Raw genomic sequence first — 16,774 nt, 5'->3', positions numbered from 1 at the left:
TTTTTTTTTTTTTTTTTTTTTTTTTTTTTCGGCTCCAGAATCTGATTGGTTCTCTCTTTCTCGATAAATTGAAGGAGCCCTAAATTCTTCTTGATCTGCTCTGTGATTATTGCGTGGATTGTCCGAATCGAAGCCATTAATGTTCTCGCAAGCTTATGCTCTGTCTTTTGCTTGAGCTGGGTATTATTTCTCTCCTGGACGGAGATTTTACTTTCTTCTTCTTCTCCTTTTTGCGTTTGTTCGTTTCTTGACTGAACTTTGTATGCGGTTCTGAGTTTTGGGGTTATTTATGCTTAATCGGCGTCATTCGCGGTATCGTTGGCCTTCGAACCAACGCAGTCCTTGTAATTTATGCGTGGTGGCGAGGTTAGGAGATTAGGGCGTAGTTCTTTTGGTGGACGTTGTTGGCGGGGGAGGATAAATGCTTGTTTTTGGAAATATAGGGCTTCAGGTCCTCTTGGTGTTTGTGGTTTTCCCTGTAATCTGTTTGGTAATCCGGCGGAAATGGCGGCTCTCTGTGGCGAGGAAGGAAGAAATTAATCGTTTGTTAGTTTTGTCGTCTGAGGAGGCTTTTAGAGCTGAGCTTGAGGCCACTTCTGGGTACACTTCTTTATCGTTTACTCCTCCTGGACACCAGTGTGCTGTCTGTTACTCTCCAACAACCACACGCTGCGCTAGGTGCAAAGCGGTTCGGTATTGGTATGTTTTTCGTTAGTCCCCGATCCTTAGAACTATGAATCTTGATACTAGGGGTTGAATCTCGTTTATTTCTTGTTGCTATCTTCATTGCCTCACCACTTGAGTTTTAGATCGGGTCTATTTTGAAATTAATGTTTGAGAAATTGTTGCTATCAGATTCGGGTACCATGAATCTTTTGCTGTTTTCTTGAGCACATAAAGAGCAATATGCCCAGTCATATGTTAGCTTGCCTTACTTATCGTAAAGGGCAAATCGAGAATTAGTTTCTCATCCGTTAATGTTAGTTTAATCACAAACTTGTTGGTGAGGCTAGGCTAGACAATTGGTGTGCAAATTTTCTGAAGGGATTGGAAATGGTTAGTCCATTGAGACATTGGCTTAACCTTCTCAACCCAAAATGCAATTACTTCTGCAGTTTGATGGAGGGCACTAAACTGTCTAAAAGGAGATACTACTGGGAGTTCTCGAATAATCTATTTGGAATCGAATGAAATTGACTGTAGTGTTTTATTTATCTCTTTTAGGTATTTAAATATTCCAATTTGTATTTTTCACTAAAGAATTTTTTAGGAACTATCTAAATCTTTTGCTTCTTGGTCTTCTACTACAAAATATTTTTGTAATCATGGAATGGCTCAAATTTTCACCAATTGGAAGTGTATACCCTTAGGTGTGTGGGGACTTTATCTCCCTATTTGTACTTCTACTTTTGTGTCCTAAAAAAAGTCTAAAGAAATTTATGTCTCCTGTTTGATGGAGGGCACACTAAACTGTCTAAAAGCCTTCTTCTTGTGGTACCAATACCAAGCAATATCCATATTAGTCACGACTAAGGAACTTATAACCCTTCTCAACATTTCCTTGTTAGCTAGTATTGTGTGTTATTGTTGGAAATAGGTTTGGTCTCTTGTCTTTCTGTTCCCCTACGATGTGTTAATTCCTGTATGACTCAGTAGTTGCAACTTCTATGTACCGAATGAAAGTGCAGCCCTGAAAGCTCCCAAATCAAAACCATTGCACCAAAATTAGGCTGCATTTTAATTTGAATTTCAACAGCTGTTGGGATGCTTTTTATCATTTTGGCGTTGGTTCTCAGGTTCTTGTAATCAATGGTAAATGAAAAAATAAATCAATTTACTGCCCTGTCTGTGAACCTTTAACTTTCTCTAATTTTTTGGTTATGCTACTTGGGTTTATTCAACTGCTCTTCATTATAGTTATGTTGAGTGTTTTGAACTTTTTTCAGTTCTGGTAAGTGTCAAATCATACACTGGCGACAGGGCCATAAGGAAAATTGTCATCCTCCAAGCATTTCCAACCAGGCTGTTGCGTCTAGGACAGATTTCGAGCAGAAAGTGACAGAACAAGATCATTATGAATCATGTACTTCTGATTCATCTACTGCATCATTTTCTGGATTCTCTACTTCAAATATAAGCAGCGAATCATCTGATGATACTTCTACTAGTGATAGTAATAGTCAAATTGAACCAGAGAAATTCGATGGATGTATGTCTGCCGATGCAACTCCTGACAGACATGAAATTACGAGAGGCATTGACATTCCTGATCCAACCAAGCCATTGTCACCCATGTTTGGTAACTTGGTTGATTCTGTGGATCGTTTTCCCTTATCTTGCAAACTGAATCAGCTTAAGCCCAGTTTTGTAAATAATGGCAATCATAAAGATTCTGGTCCAGCAGCTTCTTCTGATTTTTGGGTTAGAACTCTTGACCGTAAGGGATCTACAATCGATTCCCTGGATGATTCCGCCTTACCCAAATTCAGTGGAGGTCATTGTAGGAAGTTGTCTAGTCCATCATCATTTTCATTGAACTCTTCAAATGTTTCCCAAGCACACTGCTCTAAGGAAAACAATGCATCCAACATCGCTCTTCCTGATGCCTCAGAAGATAAGAAAGATAAGAATTCTGTGGATGGGGAAATTTTACCAAAATATCATTGTATCCCTTCAAATGTCTGCAATTCTGCACCTTCCAGTTATCAAGGGCATAAAAAGACGGATAGTTTTAAGCCAGCTTCAAATTTCCATGTACTTAGATCCAGGTCAACTTCAAGTGTTCGTCCATCGAATGGTTCAGGAGGAAAATCACTTGATTCAAATGTCAGTATCTCACCACCTTTGAAACCTGAACGGTCAAGTAAAGTTGTGGGTGGGCCTATCAATACAGTTTCAAAGGTACAGAATCAAGATGGAAATTTCTTACAAAGAAAATTTGATTCTGAATGTTCTCTACCTTCAAGTGCTGGAGGGACAGGAGTTTCACTTTCACGAATTCAGTCAGCAAGAGTTGATAGCGTGCAGGCAACTTCTGGCATTTCCTCACAAGTCACTTGTACTCTTAACTCAAAAAATTATTTGAAAACGTCTATGTTGAAAGTTGTTGATCAGTTTAGAGGGTCCAAGTTGTCAAAGAACAATTATGCGGGCACTGTCACTGAAATTCCTGGAAAGCTTAACTATAAGGTTTTCTTCTATTTACTTTTTCTTCTCCTTTTCTATGTATGGAATTTATTTCAGCCTTGGAATTAATGATTCTATACATTTTTAGGGGCTTTTCTCATACGACCACTTTGTTAAGCTTTATAATTGGAACAAGTTGGAATTGCAGCCGGCAGGCCTCATTAATTGTGGGAACAGGTTAGTGGTTTCTGTTTGAATCCTTTGAAATAAGTTGTTGCTGTGTCCGGGAATTATGGACAATGAATCTTCTTGTTCTTGGCTGGTTAACCCTGATTACAACATATATGTTGATTTAATATGGTTTGTCTTGAATTATATTTCCATTTTATTTTTTGTGGAATATATGATCTCACGTTTCTAAAATTTTATGCATCTCATTAACGTAGTAATAGAAACTTTCTAGATTTATGTTGAATTAGTTCAACTGTTGATACTTTCTGTTTCCTACTTCTAGTGTCTTCCCCTGACACGTTGTCATAATAATAAATGAAACTTTTATTTGCTTGGTATGTTACCCATAGAAACCTTCAGTTGTTGAGGTGTGGATTTATTGAAATGTGAAACCAGATAAAAACCAAGGCTAGATTTGGTTTTGTGCGCCTTGTATGGTTGGAACTGAATTCAGGTTCATCAACTTGTCTATTTTTTTCATGGTCTTTTGCTTGGAAAGATATATGTGGTAGTCTAGTAGCCCTTTTTAGTTGAGTTCTTGCATCCAATATTTATATAATTTTTCAATCCTGTCTTCCTATACTTCCTTGCAGCTGCTATGCTAATGTTGTACTCCAGTGCCTTGCATTCACTCCACCTTTGACTGCTTATTTTCTCCAAGGACTTCATTCCAAATCATGTATGTTTCATATTGACTCTTTGTCAGCAGTTTCAAACTTCCAAATCTTCTGATTGCTCCATTACATGTGTATTTATATAATTTGTTTTTTCCAATATCAGGTATAAAGAAGGGGTGGTGTTTTAATTGTGAGTTTGAAAGTATAATTTTGAAAGTCAAGGAAGGGAGATCCCCATTATCTCCTATCGGAATAATTTCTCATTTACCTAGTATGGGCCGTCAACTAGGTAATGGGAAAGAAGAGGATGCACATGAATTTCTGAGGTGTGTGATATGCTTTAATTGTCGTGGTATAACTTATAAATGATGTTAAACAATCATATCGACGAGGTGAATGACAGGCATACTATTGATACAATGCAATCTATTTGCTGTATGGAATCTGGAGTGAGCCCATCTGGCTCTTGGGAAGAAGAAACAACGTTGGTAGGACTTACTTTTGGAGGCTACCTTTTATCGAAGGTAAATTCGAACTTGGAACGTAGAAGTTAGATTTTTTCTTTATTGAAGGAAAAACATATAATGCTGTAATGCTATTCCATATTTATTCAGGTAAATTGAAACTTGGAACTTGAGACATTTATGAATTTTATCCACGAGTAGTTTTACAGAATAAGGTTATCAGAATATGAATTGCACCTTTAACGTTGATATTTCTATTATCAGATAAAGTGCACAAGGTGCCAATCCAGGTCAGAACGACAGGAAAGAATTATGGACCTTACGGTCGAGATAGAAGGGGATATTGGTACTCTAGACGAGGCTCTTCGAAAATTTACTACCACAGAGATATTGGACGGTGACAACAAGTATTTGTGTAGCAGGTTGGTTCTAGCACAGAGATTTGTTTTGTGATGCTCGTAGTTTTTTCTTAGTTTCTGTTGATATTTGATGAGTCGAGCTATCCAACTTTTAGATCACTTCCTTTATGATCATTACCTGAAATTACTCCCTTCTAATATTTTTCAGATGCAAAACTTATGTAAGGGCGAAAAAGAAATTTAAAATACTGGAAGCTCCCAATATTCTAACTGTTGTATTAAAGCGATTTCAGGTACCTCTTTTATTCATTGGCTATTTGCTCTGTATTGCATATATATATATATATATATATATATATATATATGCTAATGTTCATCTGTAATGTTTTGCAGTCGGGTAATTTTGGAAAGCTCAATAAGCCTATCAAGTTTCCCGAGATGTTAGATCTGACACCATTTGTACGTGGAACCAGTGATAAATCACCCGTATACAAGCTCTATGGAGTGGTTGTTCACTTGGATGTCATGAATTCTTCATTTTCGGGACACTATGTGTGCTATGTCAAGAATGCCAAAAATAAGTGGTTCAAGATTGATGATAGCACGGTATTCGTTTCGACTTCATTTCTCATTTATGATCTTTTCAGCTTCATTTTAGCCATTAGTCTATAAGTCTCGATGTGTTTTCCTTTCATTATCATAACTCAACTCCAACAACGATGGTTCTCAGTGAATTTTACTAGGATGGCCTTATCTTCTCCTTTCTACATATTTCTGCTTTTAAGTTATTACAGTTGCCATTTTATCTACAATCATTTAACAAGCTAGTAGTTCCTTCTAATAGCCTCTCCATTTAAACATCGACATTATTACTAAGCCTTTTCTTTTCATCGCGTTGTAATTTTCAGGTAACTCCGGTCGACATTGATTCTGTCTTGACGAAAGGGGCCTACATGCTTCTTTACTCGAGGTAACCAATCTCAGGAGCTAGTAAGATCCCAAAATTGTTTTACTCATCTTCTCTGTTCTGATCTTGTTAGCTATATTTTAGGTGTTTGCCTAGGGCTCCAAGATTATTACGGCACGGAATCGTTGCTTCCGATTCCAAGACCAGAGCAGCAACACATTACCCGACCGATGAAAGGAACGCAACAGCTAAAACCACAACCACTTCCACAGATCAGTCTTACACCAAGGATACTCCTGCTGAACCTGGGAGCTCTGGTTCCATTCATTTTGGACATCCTCAGATTCGTAGGTATTTCGAAGAAGACTCGTCCAGTGACAATTCGTCTCTCATCAGCAGTGCCTCTGATGAAGGTTCCTACAGCACCGAGAGCACTCGTGACTCTACGAGTGCCGATGAGTTATCAGATTATATATTCGGTGATTCGGGGCGTGTATGGAACACTTGGTAAAAACATTCCAAGTCAACTAACTCTTCATCTTCATCCCTCATGAATTTGAAGCCTTCACATCTGGCTGATCGATCTGGACATGTACGCATCGGCTCCTCCCCCTCGCAGCACAGAGGCAGTGAGAATTACTGATCTTGCAGATTAGGAAAGACGAAGCGTCCCGGTTTTGCCATCTGACTCGAGTGTAGGTAAGGTAGAAATATAGTAACTAGTCATAGTAGTAAAAGAGTTCGGGAACTAACACTGACCCATGTAGGTTATATAACAATGTAAAGTCTAATGTATGTAATTAAAAAACGAAGGGAAGAAAGGATATACTGAATTATTCAACTGTCATATAACATTGAGTTAGAAATTGGTAAATAAGAGTTGAACAAAAAAATATTCTACTTTTCTATTTATGCATTAAAGAGTTGAGGTAGAACATGTTATTTTCCACATCCCAATTGAAATCAAAGATTATCCAAAAACCAGATGAGTTGATTGATACCCATCTTGTATACCAACTTGTCCATACCCATGTTGTTCATATAATTCCAAAGCTCTGATGAGATTTATTGACCTTTTGGAGGCAACTTGGAAGAAAAGGCCATCATAGTGTGTTCCAAATGCCTTCCATACTTGCAAATATTCAATGCAACAGCAAGATAAGAAAATTAAACTTTCCTTTCTTTTTTTTTTTTTTGGTCCAAAATCCAAATCCAAATCCAATCCATGGGACTCCTTTATATTTTGCTATCCTGACACGTACCGATAATAATTCGTTAAGAAGAAAGCTCGAATTCATTCGGTGTAGTTTTGAGCTATTTACAAGAATTCTATCGAACTACAAGACCTAGGTATGTTACTAATTGATTGTGAAGTATTTCAATTAAATCAATTTATACTCTTAAACTTGGAGAGTTTTATGAATTAAAACTTTAAAATAATTTAAAAGTTAAACTTTGATAAAGATATCAATTCACTACCAACTTATAATCACTTCTAAACTTTCGTAAATGAATCGATTTGAACTCTCGATTTCAAAATCATTACGAATACAATTTAAAAAAATATCGAAAACCCATTATTTGAAAAGCATTCATGGGTACATTTAAAATAAAAATTAAGAAACAAAATACTTAGTCCATCCAAAATTTAGGGTTTGATATAGCAGCATAAAATAGATAGATAAAGATGGTGAAATATTTAGGGTTTGAGAGGAAAGAGAAAAGAATTAAAAAAAAAAAAGAAGTGAAAAACTGGTTAGAAGTGAAGTTGAAATGTAATGGGATGAAGAGATAGAAAGAGATAGAAAGAGATAGAAAGAGATAGAAAGAGATAAGATTGATGGATTATTAGGCTGCCTTCCTACAATCCTACACCTACCCCTTCCCTCACTCTCTTCAATGCATAAACTAATTACACTTATTTCACTAATTCTCATTATATTTTTAAATTACTCTAATTCAATTATTATAATATTCACTAAATAATCTCTCCATTCCTATTAAATTTAAATTTACTAACTCAATTTCAATTTATATAAATTTTAGTTATACCCAACTTAACCGGTCGAGACTCTAACTCAACCAGTGGAAGAACCGGTCGAGACTGCAACGGATCGAGACTGGTCGGATTGATCGAATTATTAGAAAATTCAAGACACCCCACTCATAAAATTTTCAATTATTTGAATTCAACCCAACTCTAATGGAAGGACTAAAATGAAAAGACCGATCTGAACCGGTTGGATTGATCGGATTATTAAATAAGTTATACCCAACTTAACGGGTCGAGACTGGTCGGATTGATTGAATTATTAAAAAATTCAAGAAACCCCAACTCAACCAGGACCTGTCTCGACCACAACTGAACGGATGAAGGACCAGTTGAGACCGTAACTGAACCGATGAAAGGACCGATCTGAACCGGTTGGATTGATCGAGTTTTTCTAGTTAGCACCCAACTACACAATTCTTTCACATTTCTTGTGAAAAAAGAAAAGAAAAGAAGGAAAAGGAAAGGCTGCAATTGGCAGAGGCAAAGCACAGATACTCATGGTTGAACAGCAGCAGTCTGAAATGAAACGCTAAGTCTTTTCTTCCATAAACATTAATGATAAAAGCAGTGCTTCCAATTACCCATCAGCCAATAATTCCATCAAAATTCAATCCCAATTTCAAGAATCAATAATCCATCTCCGATCATGGAACGCTCTCTTCTCTTTGATTCCTTCAAACAATTATCATCTTCTAAACAACTTTTAATTTCATCACAACAAAAATCACAGCCGCAACCCAACCACAACAAAATTTCACCGATTCAGAAACAGAGACACAGACAGATTCAGATCAACAAATTGACAGGGGAATCGAAGTATTAGTACTGGCGATGGTGCGGCGGCGCCGCTGGTTGTCGAGACCATATTGCGTCGGAGGAAGAGTGAGTACTGTACATCGGCAGCAGGCCGCAGGTATCCGCTGCGGCGTTGGTGTTTTCGCTATCTTTTCCACCAGAGATCGGTGGAGAGTGACCTTCTTCGACATCGCTGAAGCCTGATTTTCTGACCTCGTCCTCTGATGGAAGCCGTTGATAGGAGGGATTGTTGAATGAGGCAGCTATTATAAAGACGGTTCCGGCGCCGATTAAAGCTCCGGCAACCAAACCGCCGAAGATCTGGCCCTGCGGCCCTGCTAGCGTGATGGTGAATCCGTTAGGGATTGGAAACGACGTCGTATGAGGAACAAAAGTAGCGCAGACGGAAAGGATATCGAATCGTCCATGGAAAGTGACGGTCGCCACCGGAGATGAGGACGGCTGCCGGAGTGTGACATCGGCGACGGTTCCATAAGCGTTGAGAACACAGAGCCCTGTGTTTCTGCGGCGGCAGAATCGGGAAATAGCCTCGACGATATCACTGCCGCCAGGAACTTCGAGCACATAAGGACTCATCGCCGGCTCGGCGTCGCGTGCAGCGACGACAACGGCGGCTGGCTTCGGCTTGTTCTTGGATCCAGGAGGTCGACCACGGGGACGGCGAACGACCTCGATGGAAGCTCCGTCGCCCCCGGAGGCCGGTTCTTTAGGGAGCATAGCGTGCGTGAGAGGCGAGTGGCCGGTGGTGGAATCGTCATCGGCGGCGGTGGAAGAATCGCGCGGTGGCGGAGTGGCCGCGACGGCGAAGGAGCGGGGAAAGGGCTGGAAATGGGGCGGTGGTTGATGGTGGGGTTTTGGGAACATGTTGAGGCCTCGGCTTTCTCTGGATTTAGATCCTTCAAACAAGCATTCTCTGCATGAATTTTCTTTTTGTTTTTTTAACATTATTATATATATATATATATATATATATATATAATATTATATATATTAAAAATAATAATTAGGAGAGAGAAAGGCTATGTAGAATGTTCGGGACAAATTTTTATTTTTGCTCAATAATTTTAAAAATAGTTTTTTTTTCTAAAATAATTTTAATATATTTCTAAATTTAATAATATTGTATGTATTTGATTTAATTTGTTTTAAACAACCATTAATAAATATTTAAATCTTTTATTTCGTATTTACATTGTGAGCGCCTTTTTTCACTTGTTTAAGGTCTGGTACGAGCAAAACAAGATGAATATCCGAACCATGCGAGATATAGTTAGTTCATTTTTACAGCTCGTTAATCTGAAGATTTGAATAAAACGTTACGCCTAAAATACCAGAATGATCCAAGTAGAAAATAAGTTAAAGCTTATTGAACGTGAAGCTTATACACCCGTCTCTATTAAATTAACGAGAAAAAATATATTTTTCATTCCCTCTCACCTTTAACGAAAAATGAATTAGTTACTTGTGTGTGAACTGCTAATATCAAATTGTATAACTACGACCAAAATAATAATAAATAATTTTTTTAAAAAATTGAAAAACAAATTTAGACGAGATTATTTACCTAATAAAATAAAAATAATGGTCAAACTCAATGGAATTTAACATTTTAGTAAACTTTTTTACTTTTTCTTTTACCTCAACTTTAGAATCATTATTTATTTTAAAAATAATAATAATAATAATAAATAAAATTAAGGTGTTAATAATATAACAGAAAAGAAATAAATAAAATAGCATTTATTGTTTATTTATGTTTTTATTAAAAAAAGAAAAAAAAAAAGAAAAATTGGGGATGAGGACAATTCTAGGACTGTTTCTATAAATGGAAGATTTGATATCCACTTCACCACTTTGTAGACATTTGAATTTTGGAAAGACAGATTATTTAATTTTATTTATTATTCGGTGGTCCATCATTTCTATCTCTCTATTCTTCGCTTATCCCATTGGCTTCCAAACTACTTTCATTTTGTCCCATTATATCGTTATAATTTCTTTATTATTATTATTATTATTATTATCACACAATTGTTCTATTAGACCCCTAATGCTTCTTATGCATTGCTCGATATGCGAGAGAAAAAAAGCTAGTGATCGTGTGATATCTATAACAGGCACTTCTTATAGTGGTGTGGAAACTTGTCCATGACAGACGCGTTTCAGAACTGTGAGCCTGACCGCAATACGTAACCTCTGGTAAAATGTCCACTCGTAACCTAGCAGATAAAGTACATTACATAGTCCGTTTTAGGGATTGGCGACTTACCCATTCAGTAACTTTGGCATTGGACGTTCAAAAAATGGGGTACTATCGGGTCGGGTGAATTCAATAATAGACATTTGTTGGCATTCCAGCCTTCCTTCTCCTTTCAGGGTTTATCCAAAAGAGAACTCAGTGTTTCTTAGTCGTGAATACCTGAACAGGATGAACCCCTTCGTGGTTTGCTTCGGAACAAAACAATTAGAATTAGGCTCGTTGAATTGGAGTGTGTATTATCCATATAGGGGATCTTTCAATGGAGAAGATCCGTCGACCTAAGACGAAGAGAAGGATTATAAGATCTCTGAAACATTCAAGTGTGAAAATCCCTCCCTAACAGATGCATTTTAAAACCGTGAGCCTGACGGCGATACATAACGGGTCAAAGCAAACAATAGCTGCCAGTGGTAGACTTGGGCTATTACAAATAGTATCAGAGTCAGACACCGGGTCAGTGCCAACAAGAATGCTAGCCCCAAGGGAGATGAATTGCAAGATCCCTAAATCATTCCTTATAAAAGTATGAAAATCTCTTCCTAACAGACGCGTTTTAAAACCATGAGGCTGACGATTAGATACATAACGGACAAAAACGAACAATATCTGCTAGCAGTAGACTCGGGCTGTTACAGGTTTAGGTTTTTCGAGGTGAGAGGGTTTTTGGGTTTGGATTTAGAGTATCAAATAGAAAAGGAAATGAGAGGAAAGACCCACACCCATCACTTTTGTTATGTTCTGGCAACGCCATGTGAAAGGGTGGAATGGAGGAGGAATAATGAAGTGTGAAATTTGACCTTTTGGAAGGCAAAAAGGATATGAAGTAACATGACATGATAGCTTAGCTTCCAAACCCATTATCCACACCAGACTTCTAAGAACACCCACCACCATCTTTCCACCTATTCTCAAGAACTTTACACACAAATAACTTTAAACTATTAAACAGTGATTGCCCAAAATAAGATGGTCTAAATCCCCCTATCATTCATTCTATACTCCATAATGCCTTTTTTTTCTCCTTCAAGTTGCTTAGTGGCTAACAAGAAATGCCATTAACACAAAGTGGGTGAGAAAGTGAACCAACCTTGAATAAGCGAAGCCCATATTTTCCTTCCTTTGATCATCTGCAAGTACAAACAAAACAAATATCAACGGTAGAATTTGTAGTTGGAGACTACCCATCAGAGATAAAGCAATCAAGTAGGCCACAAATGACTTTTTTCTCACGGGATAGCGATATAATAGAGCGGAATAGAACGTACCAGATCCTTATAGATCGATCGGGGCGTAAATGAAACCATTGAGTTACGTACTTTCTTTCGAAACAAGAATTGCTGTGTCCAGCCCTAAATCAAATGGGTTAAGTAGAAACAAAAATCTATAATCTACAAGAACTTTCTCCGAGCATGCTCTTGAAGATATCGAAATTGCCAGGATCGATATGCAGCATGCTCGATAGTATTTAGAAACTGGGTTTTCTAATGGAAGCATATCTTATAAACTTCACACCATCTTATATAATACCCAGCAGAGCAGTGTCTGTATCAGTTAAAATCTAGCTCATCAGACATAAATCAACCAAATTAGCAAGAAGTCACTTTATTCCTCATTGCTCCGAGCTAGCAATGAAAAGTAGGGAAGAAAGTAAATCAGACCTTCTGATCCTGTAACGGCCCAAGCCCACTGCTAGCTGATATTGTACTCTTTGGGCTTTCTCTTTCGGACTTCCCCTCAAGACTTTAAAACACGTTTGATAAGGAAAGGTTTTCACACCCTTATGAAGGGTATTTCGTTCTCCTCCCCAACCAATATGGATATTACAGATCCTCATGTGAAATCCTTTTAAAATATGCATCCTAACACTTCAACGGAGAATTTACAACTAGTTTTCTAATGTTGCTCAGCAGAGAACATTTTCGATTTTTTGATGGGAAACGTACAGTTTTAAAACTGAAAGGCACAGGTGTACAATCTATAGAACACATCAAGATCGTTCTTCATGGAAAATTTATGGTAACATCACCATACAAACTTCCTTCGGCTAAAATAATCGAATACTGTATATCTCACAGAATAAAAGAATTTATCTACCTTAAGCTAATGAAGGGAATATATATACTTCAAACTAGCAGTACCAAAAATTCTCCTATACTAGTTTCCCCATCCTACTTGAATAAGAGATTCCTGAGGGACCAAAGGGAAGCAACTATGGCCCATAACAAGATTGCAAAAATGCAGACAGATCCAAAGAAAAGAACCATAACATTTCTCGAGTTGATTTTATACAAGGTTAAAAACGTATCCACTTCGTATCCACTTCATATCGCTCGCAAACAGAACTATGAAGGCCAACAGTAATAGGTCATAAGTTTGAGTTTTAGGCTCAACACACCAACTAACAAATCATGATGCTGATAGGCACATAACATAAGAGACGTGTGGTTTTGAACTAATCACCAACTAAAGTTGATCAGAAATCAGGCATTGATTGGAGGGAAGAGCTTGGCTGTAGTCAATTTTACTAGTTTGACACTAATAACGGATAGAAAAAGAGCAATGCTTAAGCAGTTAGGTAAACAAGATAATGGATTAAAGAAAAAAGATCAATAATTGACTCTCCAACAATATGATGTTGAAAGCAAGGCAGCCTCTTCATTTTTTCTAACAGGAAACAAACTTTTCATCGACAAATGAAAAGGATATAATGTTCGAGATACAAACTCCGAAAGAAAAAGAGTGCAAAAACAGAAACAAAGTGTCAAAGAAACCTATGCAATGTGAATAAAAGCACCTGAACTAAAACAGATATCACTCCACGAGAAAAGGACTCGAACAAATTACAGAGAACACCAATAAGAAGCCTTGAACTTGGCAATATGAAAACCGTTCATAACATCATTGAACGATATCCCTAATAATCCACCATTGTGCACAGATTTATCATTGTAAAAGCAAAGAAAACTTCAAAAAATTAGCATACAGAAACATCAAGACACAATAGCAAAGTTAGTAGAAAGGCTACTTCAATATAGTTGGTGCTTGCGCCGACTTGCTACGGGCGACTTCATAATTTAGTTCAAGAAGAAGGATCAAAGCCCCTACAACTAACTGAGAAATGGGCAACTCCCATTTCGTGTTCATGGTTTAGTTCATGATATGATAAGCAGGCAATGTGCTGTGGCCATTGCAAACTGCACAGAAGGTGTCCGTAAGTGCAGCCTCAATCAAATGGGGTTGGATAAAAACTCCAAATTATCATTGCTGGTTTGAATAAAGTTACATATTACATATCAACATGTAGAAGAAAATCAGGAACTACCCATCTAATTTTCTACATCTGAAGCCTAAAATCAACATAAAAAAAAAAAAAAAAAACAGAAGGCCCACATTACAAACGAAAGGTTACCTCAGGTTTCCCCAGCTTCAGCCTTCTTTGTTCTAACTCACCCACCTGGACATAATCGCTTAATATATAAAGACTACAACAACGTGAATCAGAGATTTCCAATCGGCTCCATAAATGTTATCATTATTCCTGACAAAATTTACAACTTAGGCTGCAATCGAAGGTTTCTTTGGCCTGCCCCTCTTCTTACTTGTGCCAGTGCCCCTCGCTATCCGAGCGCTAGCAACAGGAGGAGCATTCACAGCCATTCTCTCTATACCCGCCGTGGTTGCCGCCGCCGGGGGCGTCGTTTCTCCATTCCTACTATTTTCTTGCGGCTTGTTCGAGAATATTGGGGGCATCCAATTGGGGAACGTCGCTGCTGGCGGCGTTGTTTCGGTGCCCTTCTCACTTTTCTCGGGATTTTGAGCTGAAAACCCCATCGGAAAGAATCCCCAGCAGCAATAGTAGGCTTCTTGGCCGTGAACCAGCGGCGGAAGCGACGGCAGCAACACTGCCTGAAATGCCCTCTTGCAATTCTGACACCGCAAACAGCAGCCCTCGTAAACCCTAGGATACTCGAATAGTACGAAACAGTAAGGGCATGCGGTCCAGAAACTCGATAATTTCATCCGCTGATTTGGAGATAGATCAGCGTTGGCACTGTCGTTGCTCTCAAACTCTTGCTGCTTCTTCCCACTGGAGCGTTGGCTTCGGCGCACGGGCAATTTGTTCTGCTCAGACAAATCCATCTTATCAAAGAGATTGAGCTCGTCATCGTAAAGCGATTTCTTCGAGTGATCGGACAATACTGCCCACGAATCTGCAACCAGCTTGAAAGCTTGATCGGCATAAGGAAATTTATTCTTATCAGGATGTAGAAGTAACGCAAGCTTCCGATACTGTTTCTTGATGAGATCTGAATCATCAGATCGCCGTTCAACCTGAAGAATCGAATACCAATCATTGTGGTTATTGATTCTCTTCTCCGACGCCAACAACACATCCACAACAGCTAAGATCTGATCGGAACCATCCAAAAGAGGCTCCGTTTCTTGAGCTAAGATTGCAAAATCTTTGGAGCCGGTAAAATCACGATTTTGCAAGAGTTTCTCAGCGATTCCAAGCAATCGTTCAGCTTCAGCCCTATTAGAATTTTCCATCAAATTTTCCTTGGATTCTTCCCGAAATTAACGGGTCTGTTTGGGAATCGAGAAAATGAAAGGGCCTGATTTCGCTATTGCAATAGCTGCTGCCCTTCCTTCTTTTTCCCGATCCAAAATAAATGTCACCAAAGAACAGAAAATTTGTTGAATTTGGATTCTCCTAACATTCGTTCATCCATTTCCAGGCTCTTAGCTACCACGCGCTATTTCGAAATTTGGAAAAGTACCGCTAAATTTCATTGCCAAAAGACCTTTTTACCCTTCCATTATGTACTGTGTTAACCCATATTTGACCTCTATCTTTAATTAAAATTACTATTTACCCATAATACTTTAATCATTTATATATTAATTGTCGTTTAAATTGGGTAATCATTTAATTACTAAAAGTAACGGCTCAAATCCACCGTCAGTAGATATTGTCCTCTTTGGGCTTTCCCTTTCGGGCTTCCCATCAAGGCTTTAAAACGCGTTTTCTAGGGGAAGGGTTCTGGTTTCCACGCCCTTATAAATGGTGGTTTGTTCTCCTCCCCAACCAATGTGGGACATCACAATCCACCCCCTTCGGAAAATATCTGAGACTGCGTTTTAAAGCCTTAAGGGGAAGCTCGAAAGAGAAAGCTCAAAGAGGACAATATCTGTTAGCGGTGGATGTGGACCGTTACAGTAACCACCTATTAGATTCTATTACCAATCAATGAGTCAATTTTAATGCAAAATTGACGTTTAATATTGTCCAATTAGTATACGTGGCAATTTCATATTCTTTAGATTTGAAAAAAAAAAATATCAATTTTAGTAGAACCCAGATGCTCAAGGTCTAAGAATAACTGAACGAAAAAAAATAAAGAAATAAGAAGAACGGGAGACTCGAGAGGAAAGGAAGAAAAGAGGGATGAAGGTTCTCTCGTCGGTTTCGGTTCGATAATTTTGGTAAGTTTTTCAATTCAATTTGTATTCTTTAGAAGTAAGCGTTCGTTACAAATTTATGTCGAGCAAAACTTGGAGTAGTATGTGTACTTTGTTACTCGGTCAATCCTTCTATACATATGTTTCATCCCAACACGTGTGTCAGCGTCATACAATGAGTCAACTGCAATTAAAAAAAATTATATACGTGCTTTGACTTGATTGCACCGACTCAGTGGTCCACCTCAATAATTTTTTAAATTTTAATCAAAAAAAATATATTTTAAAATTGATTAATAAATTTATATATTAATAAGGAAATGTCTAAAATGTGTCCTAATAAAAAAAATTAATTTACGCATATTTCATCTTATTAGGACACTAAACTAAAAAATACTTTAACAAATAAAATAGATATTTAAATTTGAGTTTGCTTTGATCCGATCACCCGCCTGTTCGATTTCAAACGAAACCCGCG

The 16,774-nt window shown here is 37.9% G+C and overlaps 3 protein-coding genes across 3 annotated transcripts; 1 reads left to right on the top strand and 2 right to left on the bottom strand.

The window, feature by feature from the left end:
• The first annotated feature begins 25 nt into the window (after positions 1 to 25).
• On the top strand, positions 26 to 6,655 carry LOC111446369 (ubiquitin carboxyl-terminal hydrolase 16-like). Its single transcript, XM_023085162.1, has 11 exons — positions 26 to 699; positions 1,947 to 3,189; positions 3,275 to 3,363; positions 3,951 to 4,036; positions 4,138 to 4,300; positions 4,378 to 4,498; positions 4,703 to 4,860; positions 5,006 to 5,090; positions 5,191 to 5,403; positions 5,706 to 5,767; positions 5,849 to 6,655. Exons 1-11 carry the CDS (start codon positions 422 to 424, stop codon positions 6,213 to 6,215), a joined length of 2,865 nt encoding a protein of 954 aa, XP_022940930.1. The 5' UTR covers positions 26 to 421; the 3' UTR covers positions 6,216 to 6,655.
• A 1,658-nt stretch (positions 6,656 to 8,313) lies between these two features.
• On the bottom strand, positions 8,314 to 9,514 carry LOC111446373 (AT-hook motif nuclear-localized protein 17-like). Its single transcript, XM_023085169.1, has one exon. The coding sequence runs from the start codon at positions 9,435 to 9,437 to the stop codon at positions 8,577 to 8,579; it is 861 nt and encodes a 286-aa protein (XP_022940937.1). The 5' UTR covers positions 9,438 to 9,514; the 3' UTR covers positions 8,314 to 8,576.
• Positions 9,515 to 14,065: 4,551 nt separating this feature from the next.
• LOC111446372 lies at positions 14,066 to 15,650 on the bottom strand. The gene has a single exon (XM_023085168.1). The coding sequence runs from the start codon at positions 15,382 to 15,384 to the stop codon at positions 14,389 to 14,391; it is 996 nt and encodes a 331-aa protein (XP_022940936.1). The 5' UTR covers positions 15,385 to 15,650; the 3' UTR covers positions 14,066 to 14,388.
• Positions 15,651 to 16,774: the final 1,124 nt, after the last annotated feature.

The sequence above is a fragment of the Cucurbita moschata genome, unplaced genomic scaffold (assembly GCF_002738365.1).
Source record: "Cucurbita moschata cultivar Rifu unplaced genomic scaffold, Cmos_1.0 Cmo_Scf00008, whole genome shotgun sequence".
Classification (NCBI taxonomy): domain Eukaryota; kingdom Viridiplantae; phylum Streptophyta; class Magnoliopsida; order Cucurbitales; family Cucurbitaceae; genus Cucurbita; species Cucurbita moschata.
Note: the sequence above shows the minus strand (reverse complement) of the source record. Positions and strands in the feature narration are given on the sequence as shown.